The 15,715-nt window shown below is 49.5% G+C and overlaps 1 protein-coding gene across 1 annotated transcript; it reads left to right on the forward strand.

Moving 5' to 3' along the window:
- Positions 1-8,158: 8,158 nt before the first annotated feature.
- On the forward strand, positions 8,159-9,659 carry NPPB (natriuretic peptide B). The gene is made up of 3 exons (XM_033228336.1): positions 8,159-8,418; positions 8,651-8,906; positions 9,448-9,659. The coding sequence occupies exons 1-3, from the start codon at positions 8,287-8,289 to the stop codon at positions 9,462-9,464; spliced, it is 405 nt and encodes a 134-aa protein (XP_033084227.1). The 5' UTR covers positions 8,159-8,286; the 3' UTR covers positions 9,465-9,659.
- Positions 9,660-15,715: the final 6,056 nt, after the last annotated feature.

Genomic DNA, 15,715 nt, shown 5'->3' on the forward strand with positions numbered 1-15,715 from the left:
ACTCCTGACTCAGCCGTCATCCGGCTACAACCACATGAAAGACCCCAAGTGACAGTCATGCGGCTGAGCCTCATCCATCCCTAGGACCATGAGATACAAACAAGTGATTGTTCTTTTAAGCCACTGAGTTTGGGGTGGTTTGTTGGACATTGAAAATCATCAAAACAATAGAGAGTGGTGGTGCACCTTGGAGATGTGGCAATGAACAGAAGTGAGGAAATAAGGGGGTGTAACAGGCCGGGCACGGTGGCTCAAGCCTGTAATCCCAGCACTTTGGGAGGCCGAGACAGGATGGATCACGAGGTCAGGAGATCGAGACTATCCTGGCTAACATGATGAAACCCCGTCTCTACTAAAAAATACAGAAAACTAGCCGGGCGAGGTGGCGGGCGCCTGTAGTCCCAGCTACTAGGGAGGCTGAGGCAGGAGAATGGCGTGAACCCGGGAGGCGGAACTTGCAATGAGCTGAGATTCGGCCACTGCACTCCAGCCCAGGCGACAGAGCGAGACTCTATCCCAAAAAAAAAAAAAAGGGGGGGGCGTGTAACAAACTGAACTGAATTGTATCCCCCCAAATTCGTATGTTGAAATCTGGCTGGGTGTAGTGGCTCATGCCTGTAATCCCAGCACTTTGTGAGGCAGAGGCAAGAGGAACGCTTGAGCCCAGGAGTTCGAGACCAGCCCGGGAAAGGCAACATAGTGAGACCCTGTCTCTACAAAAAATCTAAAAATTGGCTGGACGTGGTGGTGTGTGCCTGTAGTCCAGCTACTCAGGAGGCTGACACGGAAGGATTGCTTGAACCTGGGAGGTCAAGGCTGCAGTGAACCATGATTGCACCACCATCCTCCAGCCTAGGCAGCAGAGTGAGATCCTATCTCAAAAAAAGTTAACCTCAGTATCTCAGAATGTGACTATATTTGAAGACAGGGCCTTTAAAGGGGTAAATATTAGGTTGGTGCAAAAGTCATTGCAGTTTGCCATTACTTTAATGGCAGAAACCACAATGACTTTTGCACCAACCTATATTTTGAAATGTGATCATTAAGGTGGGCCCTATCCAGTACGACTGGTGTTCTTATAAGAAGAGGAGACCGGACGCAGTGGCTCACACCTGTAATCTCAGCACTTTGGGAAGCCGAGGCAGGCGGATCACTTGGGGCCGGGAGTTTGAGACCAGTTTGGCCAATATGGCAAAACCCTGTCTCTACTAAAAATACAAAAATTAGCCGGGTGTGGTGGCACATGCCTGTAATGCCAGCTACTCAGGAGGCTGAGGATGAGACTCTCTTGAACCCAGGAGGCAGAATTTCGTTGCAGTGAGCCAAGATTGCACCACTGCATTACAGCCTGGGTGATAGGGCGAGATTCTGGGATGGACCGCTCATCCTTTCTCCAGCAGCCTCACACCTGCTAAGCCGTGTCTGCAGTTGAGAGACGTGAAGAAAGCCAGGCTTCTGATTTTTCTCTCCAGCTCCTCAAAGTTATTGAACACATTTTCTGCTTTTTGTGTGACCACAGGGGACTAACTCACATTACAAAAGGAGAGAGTTAAATCAGACAATGTTCAGGACATTTGTCTGCAAAGACTCGGAGACCCGGCTGTTACCAAAGGCTGAAATATCTTGTTCTTGCAGTGAGCTGAGATCCGGCCACTGCACTCCAGCCTGGGAACTCCAGAGCCAGACTCCGTCTCAGAAAAAAAAAAAAAAAAAAAAGAATCTTTAGAATGGAAATGACAGAAATCTAACTTGAGTTGCTTTGGGGAAAAAGAGGTCGAAGGGGCAGATTTATTGGCTCACAACTGCAAAGTCCAAAGTAGACTGACATCAGGCATTGCTGGATCCAAGGACTTTAATGCTGTCACCAGAATGCCAGTGATGGGGAAAATATGGGTGCAGCACAGTTCTTTCTGGAGGTGATAGTAAGGATAAGGTGACCCTTTCAGAGTCCCTTGCTCCTTAGCAAGGAGAGGGAGGGAGAAAGTGCAGGGGGCAGGGAGAAAGAGAGAGAGAGAGAATATTACCTGGCAATACACAGTAATTTCTATGCTCAGAAATTGCTGGTAAGGCTGGACATGGAAGGTTGGAAGTTTTTGGTTTTGTTGTTGTTATTGTTGTTCTAAAGACAAGGTCTCACTCTGTCGCCCAGACTGGAGTGCAGTGGGGTGATCCTGGGCTCCTGGGCTTAGGTGATCTTCCCATTTCAGTAGCTAGGACTTCCAAGTAGCTAGGACTATAGGTGACACCACCATACCTGGCTATTTTTTTATTTAATTTAATTTCTTTAATTTCTTTCTTTCTTTCTTTTTCTTTTTTTTTTTTTTTTGAGACGGAGTCTCGCTCTGTCGCCCAGGCTGGAGTACAGTGGCTGGATCTCAGCTCACTGCAAGCTCCGCCTCCCGGGTTTACGCCATTCTCCTGCCTCAGCCTCCCGAGGAGCTGGGACTACAGGAGCCCGCCACCTCGCCCGGCTAGTTTTTGTATTTTTAGTAGAGACGGGGTTTCACCATGTTAGCCAGGATAGTCTCGATCTCCTGACCTCGTGATCCGCCCGTCTCAGCCTCCCAAAGTGCTGGGATTACAGGCTTGAGCCACCGCGCCCAGCCTTTAATTTCTTTCTTTCTTTCTTTCTTTCTTTCTTTCTTTCTTTCTTTCTTTCTTTCTTTCTTTCTTCTTTCTTCTTCCTTCCTTCCTTCCTTCCTTCCTTCTTCCTTCCTTCCTTCCTTTTCTGTTTTTGTAGAGATAGGGTCTCACGATGTTGCCCAGGCTGGCCTCCAACTTCTGGGCTCAAGCAATCCTACCACCTGGGCCTTCCAAAGTGCTGGGATTACAAGTGGAAGCCACCACACCAGACTGAGTGGTAGGAATTAACTATTTTCTTTCAAGCTGCCAAGCTCAGCCCTCCCTCTGTTAGCCATGTCTAGAGATTTACTTCAAGAGCAGAGAAGGTCTACAGACCCATGCTGGTTTCCAAAACACCCCCTAACACACACACACACACACACACTTCCGTGCACACCTGCATGTCTGCCACAGCTGTGAAGGGTCTGATGGTCCTATGCAGCTGGTTTCTGGCTTTTGGAGGAAGTCTATGGGTCACAGAAGACAGAGGTACTACCAGGGGAGTGGGAGCAAGCAAACTGATCTATAAAATGGGATAAGCTGGCTGGGCATGGTGGTTCACACCAGTAATCACAGCACTTTGGGAGGCCAAGGCAGGAGGATTGCTTGAGCTTAGGAATTCAAGACCAGCCCAGGCAACATGGTGAAAGCCTGTATCTACAAAAAAAAAAATACAAAAAAATTCTAAAAATTAGCCAGGTGTGGTGGTGTATGTCTGTAGTTTCAGCTACTCAGGGGCCTGAGGCAGGAGAATCACTTTAGCCTGAGGGGGGTCAAGGCTGCAGTGAGCTAAGGTAGTCCCACTGCACTCCAGCCTGGGTGACAGAGTGAGACCCTGTCTCAAAAAGATAAAAAATAAAAAATAAAATAAACTGAGTTGACTTATTACAGTTAGGGCTTTTGTGCCTGGCAGAAACCTTAGTCTAGCCCTTTCATTCTACACAAAGGGAAACCATCCCAGAACAGAGAAGCAAACCGAGCAGAATCCTCGGAACAGGCCATGTGCGGTGGCTCACGTCTATGATCCCAGCACTTTGGGAGGCTGAGGCGGGCAGATCACCTGAGGTCAGGAGTTCAAGACCACCCTGGCCAACATGGTGAAACCCCGTCTCTACTAAAAATAAAAAATTAGCTGGGTGTGGTGGCACGCGCCTGTAGTCCCAGCTACTGAGGAGGCTGAGACAGGAGAATCACTCGAACCCAGGAGGCAGAGGTTGCAGTGAGCTGAGATCATACCACTGCATTCCAGCCTGGGTGAAAGAGGAAGACTGCATGTCAAAAAAATTAAATAAAAAAAAAAAAAGAGTCCCTGGAACAGAGCCACACAGTGAGTCAGCCGTGGGCAGAGATGAGCCTGCCTCCTGCCTCCCGGGTCCGTGCTCCTCTGCCTCCTCCTTTGCCTTCCCCCAGGTGCCCAGTGCTCTTATACCATCCACTTTGGCTGCCCAGGATTGGGCTGGAGATTGAGGCCAGAGGAAAGCTACAGAGAAATATTGCAGCTGGAGTCCTGCTCTCCGACCAGTCAAACCTTGTATTCTGCATAGTTTCTTCCTTCTGCAGAGAGTGTAGGGGTGGTAGCTGATCCATTACCCAGCCCTTCTAGACTCTGCTTATGCATCTGCTCTGTCCAGAGTGCCCTCCCCATCTTCCATCTTCCTTCTCGTGGCTAACTCATTCTTATCCTTCAAAGCCTTAGCCCAGCCCCACCTTCTCCAGCAAGCTCCTTTCTCGACTGCGTGCTCCTGCTGTGCTCACAGAACATCCAGGACTCACTGCCACTGTGTCTGTCACTCACTGTGGCAGCCTGGGGAGCCTGTGATTGTGCCCACCTTTCCCCCTGCACTGTAAGCTTCTCAATGGCAGGGACTTTCTTGTCCATCATGTATTCCCACCTTCCAGCAGAAATATTAGATTTTCAGCTGCACAGTCTCATTTTATGCTCACAACAACCCTATGAGGTAGCCATGAGAAAACAAGGAGAGACGAAGCAACTTGCCCAACACAGAGGTAGCAAGAAGTTGATATGAAATTGTGTCCAGACTGTTATTTCAGTCTTGGCTGTGGGTTACTATGACCCCAGGCTCTTGGTGAAAGTTTGTTGAATGACTTAAGGGGCTTATTTCTTTCTCTGTGGCCAGATTAAGCACTTAGAGTTGGACGGTGGTGGGGAACCAATACTTCTACCACAATAACCTTTACTGAGGGCTTCCTATGGGACAGACACTATGCTTGGCATTTGACATATACTCTATTAATTTCCCATCGCTGCTGAAACAAAGTCTCACAAGCTTGTTGGCTTAAAAGAACATGACTTTATTTTCTTACAGTTCCAGACATCAGAAGTCTGAAATCTGTTTCACTGGGCTAAAACTAAGGTATTGGCAGGCCCATACTCCTTCTGGAAGCTCTAGGGAAAAGTTCATTTCTTTGCCCTTTCCAACTTCTAGAGGCTGATTACATTCCTCGGCTCGTGGCCCTTTCCTCTATCTTCAAAGCCAGCAGTGTAGTCTCTTCTCTCCTCTCTGACATCTGTTTCCATCCTTACATTTTGTCCCTCTGGGCTTGATCCTCTGGCCTCCCTCTTATAAGGACTCTTGGGATGACATTGAGCCCTCCTGAATAATCCAGGATAATCTCTCCACCTTGAGGTCCTTAACTTAACCATACCCGCGGAGTCCTTTTTACCATGTAAAGTAGCATATTCGCAGGTTCTGGGTATTAGGATATGGACATCTTTTGGGGACTATTATTCAGGCTACCACGGACATCATCAAATTTAATCCTTGTACATTAATGCTGCAACAGAGGTGTTATGATTAGCTTCACTGAATAGACTTGGAAAGCACACGGCATATGACAGGCCCTTGATACATGTTGATGGGGCTGATCTGGTGTGAGAGTTGATTGACAACATGTCCTCCTCCCTGTACAGCAGGCGTTGGAGGATGTGTCTAGTTCTGTGTCTTCCCTCAAGTCTTCTCCCACAGTCCTCTCCACTGGGGACAGATAGAAGCTGTCAGGGTGTCTGACACTTAGACACTTAATTGTCCCACTTGGGGTCACTTTGTCTCCCCAGTGAAATCACAATCTCCTTCTGTGTAAAGACCAACTCTCATATGCTACTAATTATTTGGCCCTTTATACAGTGCCACAAGCTTTTGCAGACATCACTTTTTTTCCTTTTAGTCCTTGCAAGGATTGTCCATTTTACCGAAGAGCAAAGTGAGGCTCTGGTGAGATGCATAGTCAGTTTTAATGGTGCTGGTTGATGAACCCTGCCTTGCTCCAGATCCTTTATCTCATGGTACCCACCATGAGGGACTCTCTGCACCCTCAGCATCCACTTACCCACTGACTCAGCTCTGCACTTGACTGAATTTTCTTACATCTTTAGCTTCCTCTTAACCTTTTGATACTCTTACTGTGGCATGCTCAAGCACACACACACACCACACACACACACACAGACACACACAGACACAAAACTACCCCAGCCCCCAGAACATTTCCAACACTGGTGTCTTTACGCAGCCCTCACCCACCCACCCCCGTTTATATTTCATCTGCAAAATGCTCATCTGAGCCACTTCCCATTCTTTCTCCTGCACACACAGTCACCACTAGACTTGCACATTCCCCACAGCACAGCTCCCAGAGCCTTCATAGATGACAGGGGTTTCACCTAAGCTTGCTTTCTGTAGAAACACCTTGTGATCACCCTGGCAGTGGTTATGAGCTTCAGGTCTGGAATCAGCCTGCCTGGGGTTGGAATCTGGGCTTTATCATGTGTCAATTGTGTGACTTTTGGAAAGTAGATTAATTCATGAGCACCATTTCCTCATCTGAAGTGAGGAAGAATAACCATGCTTTTCTCACCTCAGGGGCAGATGCTATTTTTTAGGCAAGATTTGCTTAGAGGTCCCAGTTTCTTATTGCTGCCCTTCTCTGCCATAACTCTTCTCCCCTTGTAGACAGCTCCACTCCTCCAGCCTGCTGCTTCTTGACCCCAATTCTCTGGAAGGGGAATGACATCAGTTGTATGCTTGAGGTGGGTATTTTAGCTGCTATGACTCTTCCCAGGGCAATTTCTCTTCAAAGTCTCATTTCTAATCGCAGACAGGAGGCCCAGGCCACCTGCTAATGAGAATTAGTTCATGGGTGACCAGATGAAGGAGGCACTGGGAGAGGGGAGCTCCCCATATCTCTGGTGTCCCAGCAAATAGATAACCACCATTCCAGCCCTCCTTTTGTTTTCTTTCTTTCTTTCTTTTTTTCTTTCTTCCTTCCTTTCTTCCTTCCTTCCTTCCTTTCTTTCTTTCTTTCTTTCTTTCTTTCTTTCTCTCTCTCTTTCTTTCTTTCTTCTTTTAGTCTCGCTCTGTCACCCAGGCTGGAGTGGAGTGGTGTGATCTCAGCTCACTGCAACCTCCGCCTCCCAGGGTCAAGCGATTCTCCTGCCTCAACCTCCTAAGCAGCTGGGACTACAGGCATGTGCCACGATGCCCAGCTAATTTTTGTATTTTTAGTAGAGACGGGGTTTCACCGTGTTAGCCAGGATGGTCTCGATCTCCTGACCTTGTGATTCGCCCGCCTTGGCCTCCCAAAGTGTTGGGATTATAGGCAAGAGCCACCACGCCCAGCCCATCCTTTTGTTTTCTATCCTGTGTTGGCTTGGTGGGGGAGAGGAGGTGTTGACACCTGGAGGACACACATATAAGGCATTCCTGGGTGACTTCGTCATCACTGGGCCCTGTCTCTCAAGCTTCCAGCGAAATCTGCTCTTCCCTTTAAGGGGTGAAAGAAGGGTCAGCATTTCAGAAGTTCCTGGTCATACCCAGGCTTTTAATGAACTGCCACTGGGGAATCAGCAACCCGTTGCTGTAAGGGCTATAGGATGGGGGGTTGTGAGAGCATAGGGAAGGGTCTCAGAGGTCTCTTGTCCCTGCTCTACGCAGGTCTTTCTGGCCTGAAAATCCCGTCGAAGAGAGCAGCTCTTGAGAGTTTGCTCCAAGTTCCCTCGGGACGATCAGCACCACGGACAGCGGCCAGAGCGCCCTGAGGACCCGGGTGCACAGCGGCGAGCAGGTGCTGCGCTACGTGCGGGCCAGGGAACTCGCGCGTGGAGGGGAGGGGAGACACGCCGTGGGTGGCGGGGTGTTGGCCGGGGTTGTTTTCGCTCTAAGTCACCCTGTGCGCCCCTCGCTTACGTCGGGCCTCGAAACGCCGGGGTTCTCCCTGCCTTTTCCAGCAACGGTGGGTGGGGAGGCAAGACGCAAGCGCCAAGCTAGGACACCCAGGCTTTTGCAGGAAAGGAAGAAGCGGGAGACGTGGACTTGTCTGTGTCTCCAGCGCGTTCCTGCCCCCTGCCCGACCTGGCCCATTTCTATACAAGGTCGCCTCTGCCCGGGTCTCCACCTCCCGCGTCACAGGCGCGGAGGGGCTCATTCCCGGGCCCTGATCTCAGCGGCCCGGAATGTAGCTGATAAATTAGAGATAACCCTGCAGGGCAGGGCGGGCGGACACTCAGCTCCAGGATAAAAGGCCACGGTATCCCAAGGAGCCAGGAGGAGCACCCGCAGGCTGAGGGCAGGTAGGAAGCAAACCCGGACACATCGCAGCAGCAGCAACAGCAGCAGCAGCAGCAGCCTCCGCAGTCCCTCCAGAGACATGGATCCCCAGACAGCACCTTCCCGGGTGCTCCTGCTTCTGCTCTTCTTGCACCTGGCTCTCCCGGGAGGTCGTTCCCACCCGCTGGGCAGCCCCAGTTCGGTCTCGGACTTGGAAACGTCTGGGTTACAGGTGAGAGCGGAGGGCAACTCAGGGGGAATGGACAGCAGCAATGAAAGGGTCCTCACCTGCTGTCCCAAGAGGCCTTCACCTTTCCTTTGGAATTAGTGATAAAGGAATCAGAAAATGGAGAGATTGGGTGCCATGACCCTGTACCCAAGGCAGTCAGTTCACTTGGGTGCCATGAAAGGTAGGTGAGCCCAGGGGTGGGTCCCTGAGGCTTGGACTCCCTCATCCATTGCAGGAGCAGCGCAACCATTTGCAGGGCAAACTCTCAGAGCTGCAGGTGGAGCAGACATCCCTGGAGCCCCTCCAGGAGAGCCCCCATCCCACAGGCGTCTGGAAGGCCCAGGAGGCAGCCACTGAGGGCATCCGTGGCCACCGCAAAATGGTCCTCTATACCCTGCGGGCACCGCGAAGCCCCACGATGGTGCAAGGGTCTGGCTGCTTTGGGAGGAAGATGGACCGGATCAGCTCCTCCAGCGGCCTGGGCTGCAAAGGTGAGCAACCCCTGCCACCCTGGCCGCCTGCCCCCATTCCTGTGTGTGACACTTTTAGAGTCACTTTGGGGTTTGTTGTCTCTGGGAACCACACTCTTTGAGAAAAGGTCACCTGGACATCACTTCCTCTTGTTAACAGCCTTCAGGGCCAAGGGATGCCTTTGTGGAATTAGTAAATGTGGGCCTCTTTCATTACCATGCCTGGAATACTTTCTCCTCACCTCCTACCTCTTATCAAAGGGGCAGAATCTCCTTTGGGGTCTGTTTATCATTTGGCAGCCCCTCAGTGGTGCAGAAAGAGAACCAAACATCTCCTCCTGGTTTCCTCTAAACTGTCTATAGTCTCAAAGGCAGAGAGCAGGATCACCAGAGTGATGATAATCCCCAATTTACAGATGAGAAAACTGAGGCTCAGAGAGTTGCATGAAGCCTCAAACGTCTGATTACTAACAGGGTGGCGGGTGGTACACGGTGAGGGAAGCTCAGCCCCTACCTCCATCTCCCACCCTAACCATCATCACCCTCTGTCTTTCCCTGACAGTGCTGAGGCGGCATTAAGAGGAAGTCCTGGCTGCAGACACCTGCTTCTGATTCCACAAGGGGCTTTTTCCTTAACCCTGTGGCCATCTTTGAAGTGACTCTATTTTTTTAAAAATGTATTTATGTATTTATTTGATTGTTTTATATAAGATGGTTTCTTACCTTTGAGCACAAAATATCCATGATGAAATAAAGTCAACATTATAAGCTTTATCTTTTGAAACTGAATTTGTCTTGGTGCATTAAAAATAATCCCTAATTTCAAAGAAACCAACCCAACAAAAACCACAAAACCCTGTGATCTCAAGGCACCTTCATGGTGGGATGGGGACATGGCCTCAAGGGTAGCAGGCTTTCTTTTCTTTCAGAGTTTTTAATGCTCTGAAATGTTATTAAATATCTCAAGCACTTGAGGCACTTGGGAGAAACTGCTTTTCAAAGCAGGGCAGTTTCTTCCTGGGTGTGGAACGGCCCTGACATATGTGTGTAACCTGAGGGCATGTATCCAGCCATTTTCTCCACTTGTGCTTGCTCTGCCTGGAATGCCACCATTAAAGCACTCTCCCTGGGGATTATTGCTTTCAGGTCTCAGCTAAAATGTCAGTGACTGGGGGCAGTGTGTGTGTGTGTGGCTCATCTACATTCCCATTCGGGGGTGAGCCCTCCATCCTGCCCCAAATATCAACTTTGAAACTCCAATTCCTGGGATCATCCTGCAAAGGAGCCTTCAAAACTCCAACCCACAAAGTGAGAGGGGTCTGGTGATGGGCCCAGCCTTCCAGTGTGCCCCTCCCCTGGGTCTGCATCATCTCTTCTTCTCTTAGCCTTAACCAGTGGGGAGGCCATCTTCCCTATGGGTCCCCTTCCCCCACACCCTGCAATCCAGGCCTCCCACAGTGCCGAGTTCCTCTCCTTTCAGATTCCTGGAAAGGGCCTCATGTCATTCCCTTTTTTACAATGCCATTTATAATGCCAGCTCAGCTGAGGGGTAAGGCATCATGAAGTTCACTATTATTATGCCCATTTTCCAAATGGGAAAACAGACCCAGGAAAACCAAGCATCCTATCCAAGAGCACACAGCAAAGAAGCGCTGGTGCTGGGAACTGAGTGGAGATCCAGGTGACTCTTGAGCCTGTGCTCTCCAACTCTTGAGCCCCACACTCCTGGCCTTGAACTTCACTCTCAAGTTCTTTCTGATGTTCTTATTGGATGTTTCTTTGAATGGGAGGGACCTAGAGGGTAGGCCTTTGTGTTATTTATCATTTTAACCCAGTGTGCATCTGAGGATTTATGGATATCTAATGACATCAATTAAGATTGGTTAGATTGGGCACGGGGGCTCACGCCTGTAATCCCAGCACTTTGGGAGGCCGAGGCCAGTGGATCACCTGAGGTCAGGAGTTCGAGACCAGCCTGGCCAACACGGTGAAACCTCGTCTATACTAAAAATACAAAAATTAGCTGGGCATGGTGGTGTGTGCCTGTAATCCCAGCTACTCAGGAGGCTGAGGCAGGAGAATCACTTGAATCTGAGAGGTGGAGGTTGTAGTGAGCTAAGATTGCACCACTGTACTCCAGCCTGGGCAACAAGAGCAAAACTCCATAGTCTCAAACAAAAAAATTACTCAAAAGTGAGGTTTTAGGCCAGGGACAGTGGTTCACACTGTAATCCCAGCACTTTGAAAGGCCGAGGCAGAAGGATGGCTTGAGCCCAGGAGTTCAAGACCAGCCTGGGCAACATAATGGGACGCCCATATCTTTAAGACATGACAATGAAAAAAATCATCTGGGCGTGGTGGTGCACGCCTGTGGTCCCAGCTACTCAGGAGGCTGAGGTGGGAGGATTGCTTAAGCCTGGAAGTAGGGAGGCTGCAGTGAGCTATGATTGTACCACTGTACTCCAGCTTGAGGACAGAGGGAGATCCTGTCTCAAAAAACAAACAAAAAAAGAGAATAAAATAAATAAAAATGAGGTTTTAGGGCCAACTTACTTTTCCACCAACTGTGAGTCATGTCTAATGTTCCAAGTCTTCCAAGTAGCTGGGACCACAGGCTCATGTATCACGCCTGGCTAATTTTTTTTTTTTACTTTTAATTTTTTGTAGAGATGGGGTTTCACCAGGTTGCCCAGGCTGGTGTCAAGCTCCTGGGCTCAAGCAATCCTCCCACTTTGGCCTCCCAAAGTGCTGGGATTACAGGTGAGCCACTGTGCCCAGCCTTACACTTGTTATTTTATTTTTTATTTATTAATTTTTTTTTGAGACAGAATCTTGCCTTGCCGCCCAGGCTGCAGTGCAATGGCACGACCTTGGCTCCCTGCAACGTCTGCCTCCCCAGTTCGAGCAATTGTCCTGCCTCAGCCTCCTGAGTAGCTGGGACTACAGGCGTGTACCACCACACTTGGCTTTTTTTTTTTTTTTTTAATTTTTTTTTAATTTTTAGTGGAGACGGGGTTTCACTGTGTTGGTCAGGTTGGTCTTGAAGTCCTGACCTCAAATGATCCACCTGCCTTAGCCTCCCAAAGTGCTAGGATTATAGGCATGAGCCACTGCACCAGGTCTCTTGTTATTTTTTTTTTTTTTTTTTTTTTGAGACCGAGTCTTGCTCTGCCACCCAGGCTGGAGTGCAGTGGCGGATCTCAGCTCACTGCAAGCTCCGCCTCCGGGTTTATGCCATTCTCCTGCCTCAGCCTCCCGAGTAGCTGGGACTACAGGCGTCCGCCTCGTCCCCGGCTAGTTTTTTGTTTTTTTTTTTTTTTTTTTTTTTTTTTTTTTTTTTTTTTTTTTTTTTGAGACGGAGTCTCGCTCTGTCACCAGGCTGGAGTGCAGTGGCCGGATCTCAGCTCACTGCAAGCTCCGCCTCCCGGGTTCACGCCATTCTCCTGCCTCAGCCTCCCGAGTAGCTGGGACTACAGGCGCCCGCCACCTCGCCCGGCTATTTTTTTGTATTTTTTAGTAGAGACGGGGTTTCACCGTGTTAGCCAGGATGGTCTCGATCTCCTGACCTCGTGATCCGCCCGTCTCGGCCTCCCAAAGTGCTGGGATTACAGGCTTGAGCCACCGCGCCCGGCCTGTCTCTTGTTATTTTAATCTTTCCAGAAAGACATGCTGGTGAAAACAGACCGAGGAGATTTAGTCCGTGGCTTAAGAACTGGAGAAGCTAGGCCGGGCGCGGTGGCTCAAGCCTGTAATCCCAGCACTTTGGGAGGCCGAGACGGGGGATCACGAGGTCAGGAGATCGAGACCATCCTGGCTAATACGGCGAAACCCCGTCTCTACTAAAAAAATACAAAAAACTAGCGGGCGACGAGGCGGGCGCCTGTAGTCCCAGCTACTCGGGAGGCTGAGGCAGGAGAATGGCGTGAACCCGGGAGGCGGAGCTTGCAGTGAGCTGAGAGCCGGCCACTGCACTCCAGCCTGGGCGGCAGAGCAAGACTCCGTCTCAAAAAAAAAAAAAAAAAAAAAAAAAAAAAAAAAAAAGAACTGGAAGAAGCTTCAATAGAGAGTGAACTGTTTTTTTCAGGTCTCCAGTGTTGAGGTCACACAAGTCAGGACCACGCTGGGCCTGAAAGCTTCATCTCATGTCAGTGATTTTGCACCTGGGACAGTCTCAAGGAACACTGAGCCCCTCTCCCTTCCTCTTATGGCTGCTTTGATCCTTTTAATTTAATTTAATTTTTTTAAGATGGAGTCTCACTCTGTCAACCAGGCTGGAGGACAGTGGCGCGATCTCGGCTCACTGGAACCTCTGCCTCTCAAGTTCAAGTGATTCTCTGCCTTAGCCTTCTGAGTAGCTGGGACTATAGGCACCCATCACCATGCCTGGCTATTTTTTTTTTGTATTTTTAGTGGAGACGAGGTTTCAGCATGTGAGCCAGAATAGTCTCCATCTCTGCCATGTCTGGTCTCCCAAGTGCTGGGATTACAGGCATGAGCCACCGCGCCCCACCTGCTTTGGCCTTTCTGAGAATGATTTGCGGCAAGGAAAAAAAATGCATTTCTCTTCCGGCAGAGCTGGTTTTAAACCATGTCATGAACTTGGCCGTTCGTCTTTGTTCATGTTGTAGATCTCAGCCTCTCTCTAGGATTTTTCATCCACTGCCTTAGCTTAAATAATCAGTCTTATTCCACCAAGTGATCCATTGCTCCCTCGGAGTCTGGAGCCTGCCCCATACAGCTGCCTGGGGCATTTCTGAAACCAAACTCAGTATCTGCCCTCGGACACTGGCTCCCACTCTCCTGCCTCTAGCTCTCCTGTCTCGGGCACGGCAGAGGCCCATAGCCCCTGATCTCACTGCTTCAGCACACGTCAATCCTTTCATCCAGCAGCACCACACTTTTCTGCCTAAGAACTTTCTCTGGCAGCCAAAGCCAACTCCGCTCCTTGGGGCTGGTTGGAAGTGCTGGGCAATTGACATTGACCTGAGCAGTGTTCAACCAGCATCTGACAGGAGTTGGCTTTTTTTTTTTTTTAGTAGAGACAGAGTCTTGCTCTGTCACCAAGGCTGGAGTGCAGTGGCATGATCATAGCTCACTATAATCTCAAACTCCTTGGCTCAAGCGATCTTCCCATGCCAGCCTCCCAAGTAGCTAGGATTACAGGAGTGTGCCGCTATGTCCGGCTAATTAAAATAATTTTTTTTTCTCTGGAGATGGAGAGTCTCACTATATTTCCAAGGCTGATTTCGAACTCATGGCCTCTAGCAATTCTCCCACCTCAGCCTCCCAAAGTGCTTGGATTACAGGTGTGAGCCACTGCACCTGGCCAGGAGTTGGCATTTAAAGACCCAGCTCATGCCTGGTGCAGCAGCTCACGCCTGTAATCCCAGCACTTTGGGAGGCTGAGGTGGGAAGATAAATTGAGTTCAGATGTTCGAGACCGGCCTGGGGCAACAAAGAGAGACCTCGTCTCTACTAAAAATAAAAGAAAAAAAATTAGCCGAGTGTGGTGGTAAACATCTGTAGTCCCAGCTACTGAGGAGGCTGAGTGGGAGGATCACTGAGCCTGGGAAGTCAAGGTTGCAGTGGGCTGAAATTGCCACTTCACTCCAGCCTCGGTGACAGAGGAAGACTCTGTCTCAAAAAAATAATAGTAATAACATAAAATAAAACAAAGACCCGTCTCCCTTGAGTCATAGGTGGCACGTGTCTTACACCTGTTCGGAGTTCTCTGTGGGAAGAGCATTAAGCATCTATTGCCAGAGGTGGTCACTGACTCTACTTTTCCTGTATCACTTCCCCACTCTCTGCTGACATTTCCTGGGCTTGTTTCCGAGATCAGCCACTAATACTGGAATCCCTGTCTCTGATTCAAGAGAACTTAAACTAAGACACTTCCAAATAAGTCAACCCTCCTGCAGAGCCCCGCCCTTGATGATTCTCCTGCCTCAGCCTCCCAAGTAGCTGGAACTACAGGTGCACGCCAACATGCCCAGCTAATTTTTGTATTTTTAGTAGAGATGGGGTTTCACCATGTTGGTCAGGCTGGTTTCGAACTCCTGATCTCAAGTGATCCGCCCACCTCAGCCTCCCAAAGTGCTGGGATTACAGACATGAGCCACTGCATTCAGCCAATGTCACCTTACATTTGCTCTCCTTCCTTCTCTATTTGTGTGGGCAGTGCTTTCAGAGGACCCCCAAAGATCCCCTAACTTCTGGTCTTCACACCCTCTGTAACCCCCTCCCTTAGACTGTGAGCGAGACCCAGAGACTCACTTCTAAGGGACACAGAACAGTACAACATGAAGAAGGGATGTCACTTCTGAAATTAGTTTACAAAGAGACTGTGGCTTCTTCCATAACTTCTGTCTGTTTCTCCCCTGACCTTAACAGAAGACAGTTGCATCTCCATGGAGAGACCCATGTGGCAAGAAACTGATGTTTCCACCAGCCACTAGCCAGCGAGAACCTGTGGCTTCTGTCAACCGCTGCAGGAGTGAGCCTGAAAGCACATCCTCCCCCAGCCAACTCTTGAGATGACTGCAGCCCCAGCCAACGCCTTAATTGCCCAGGGGCCCCAGGCCAAGCAGGGCCAGATCCCTGATCCACAGAGCACAGAGGCAGTGAGATAATAGATGTGCATTGTGTGAAGTTGCTGAGGTTTGGGGTGACTTGGTTTTTTTTTTTGTTTTTGTTTTTTGTTTTTTTTTGCTTGTTTGTTTATTAAAGACAGGGCTCCTTATGTTGCCCAGTCTGGTCTCGAACTCCTGAGCTCAAGGGATCTTCCTGCCTCAAACTCCCAAAGTGCTAGTATTACAAGCATGCACCAC

Source organism: Trachypithecus francoisi, unplaced genomic scaffold (assembly GCF_009764315.1).
Source record: "Trachypithecus francoisi isolate TF-2019V2 unplaced genomic scaffold, Tfra_2.0 Lachesis_group12, whole genome shotgun sequence".
NCBI lineage: Eukaryota > Metazoa > Chordata > Mammalia > Primates > Cercopithecidae > Trachypithecus > Trachypithecus francoisi.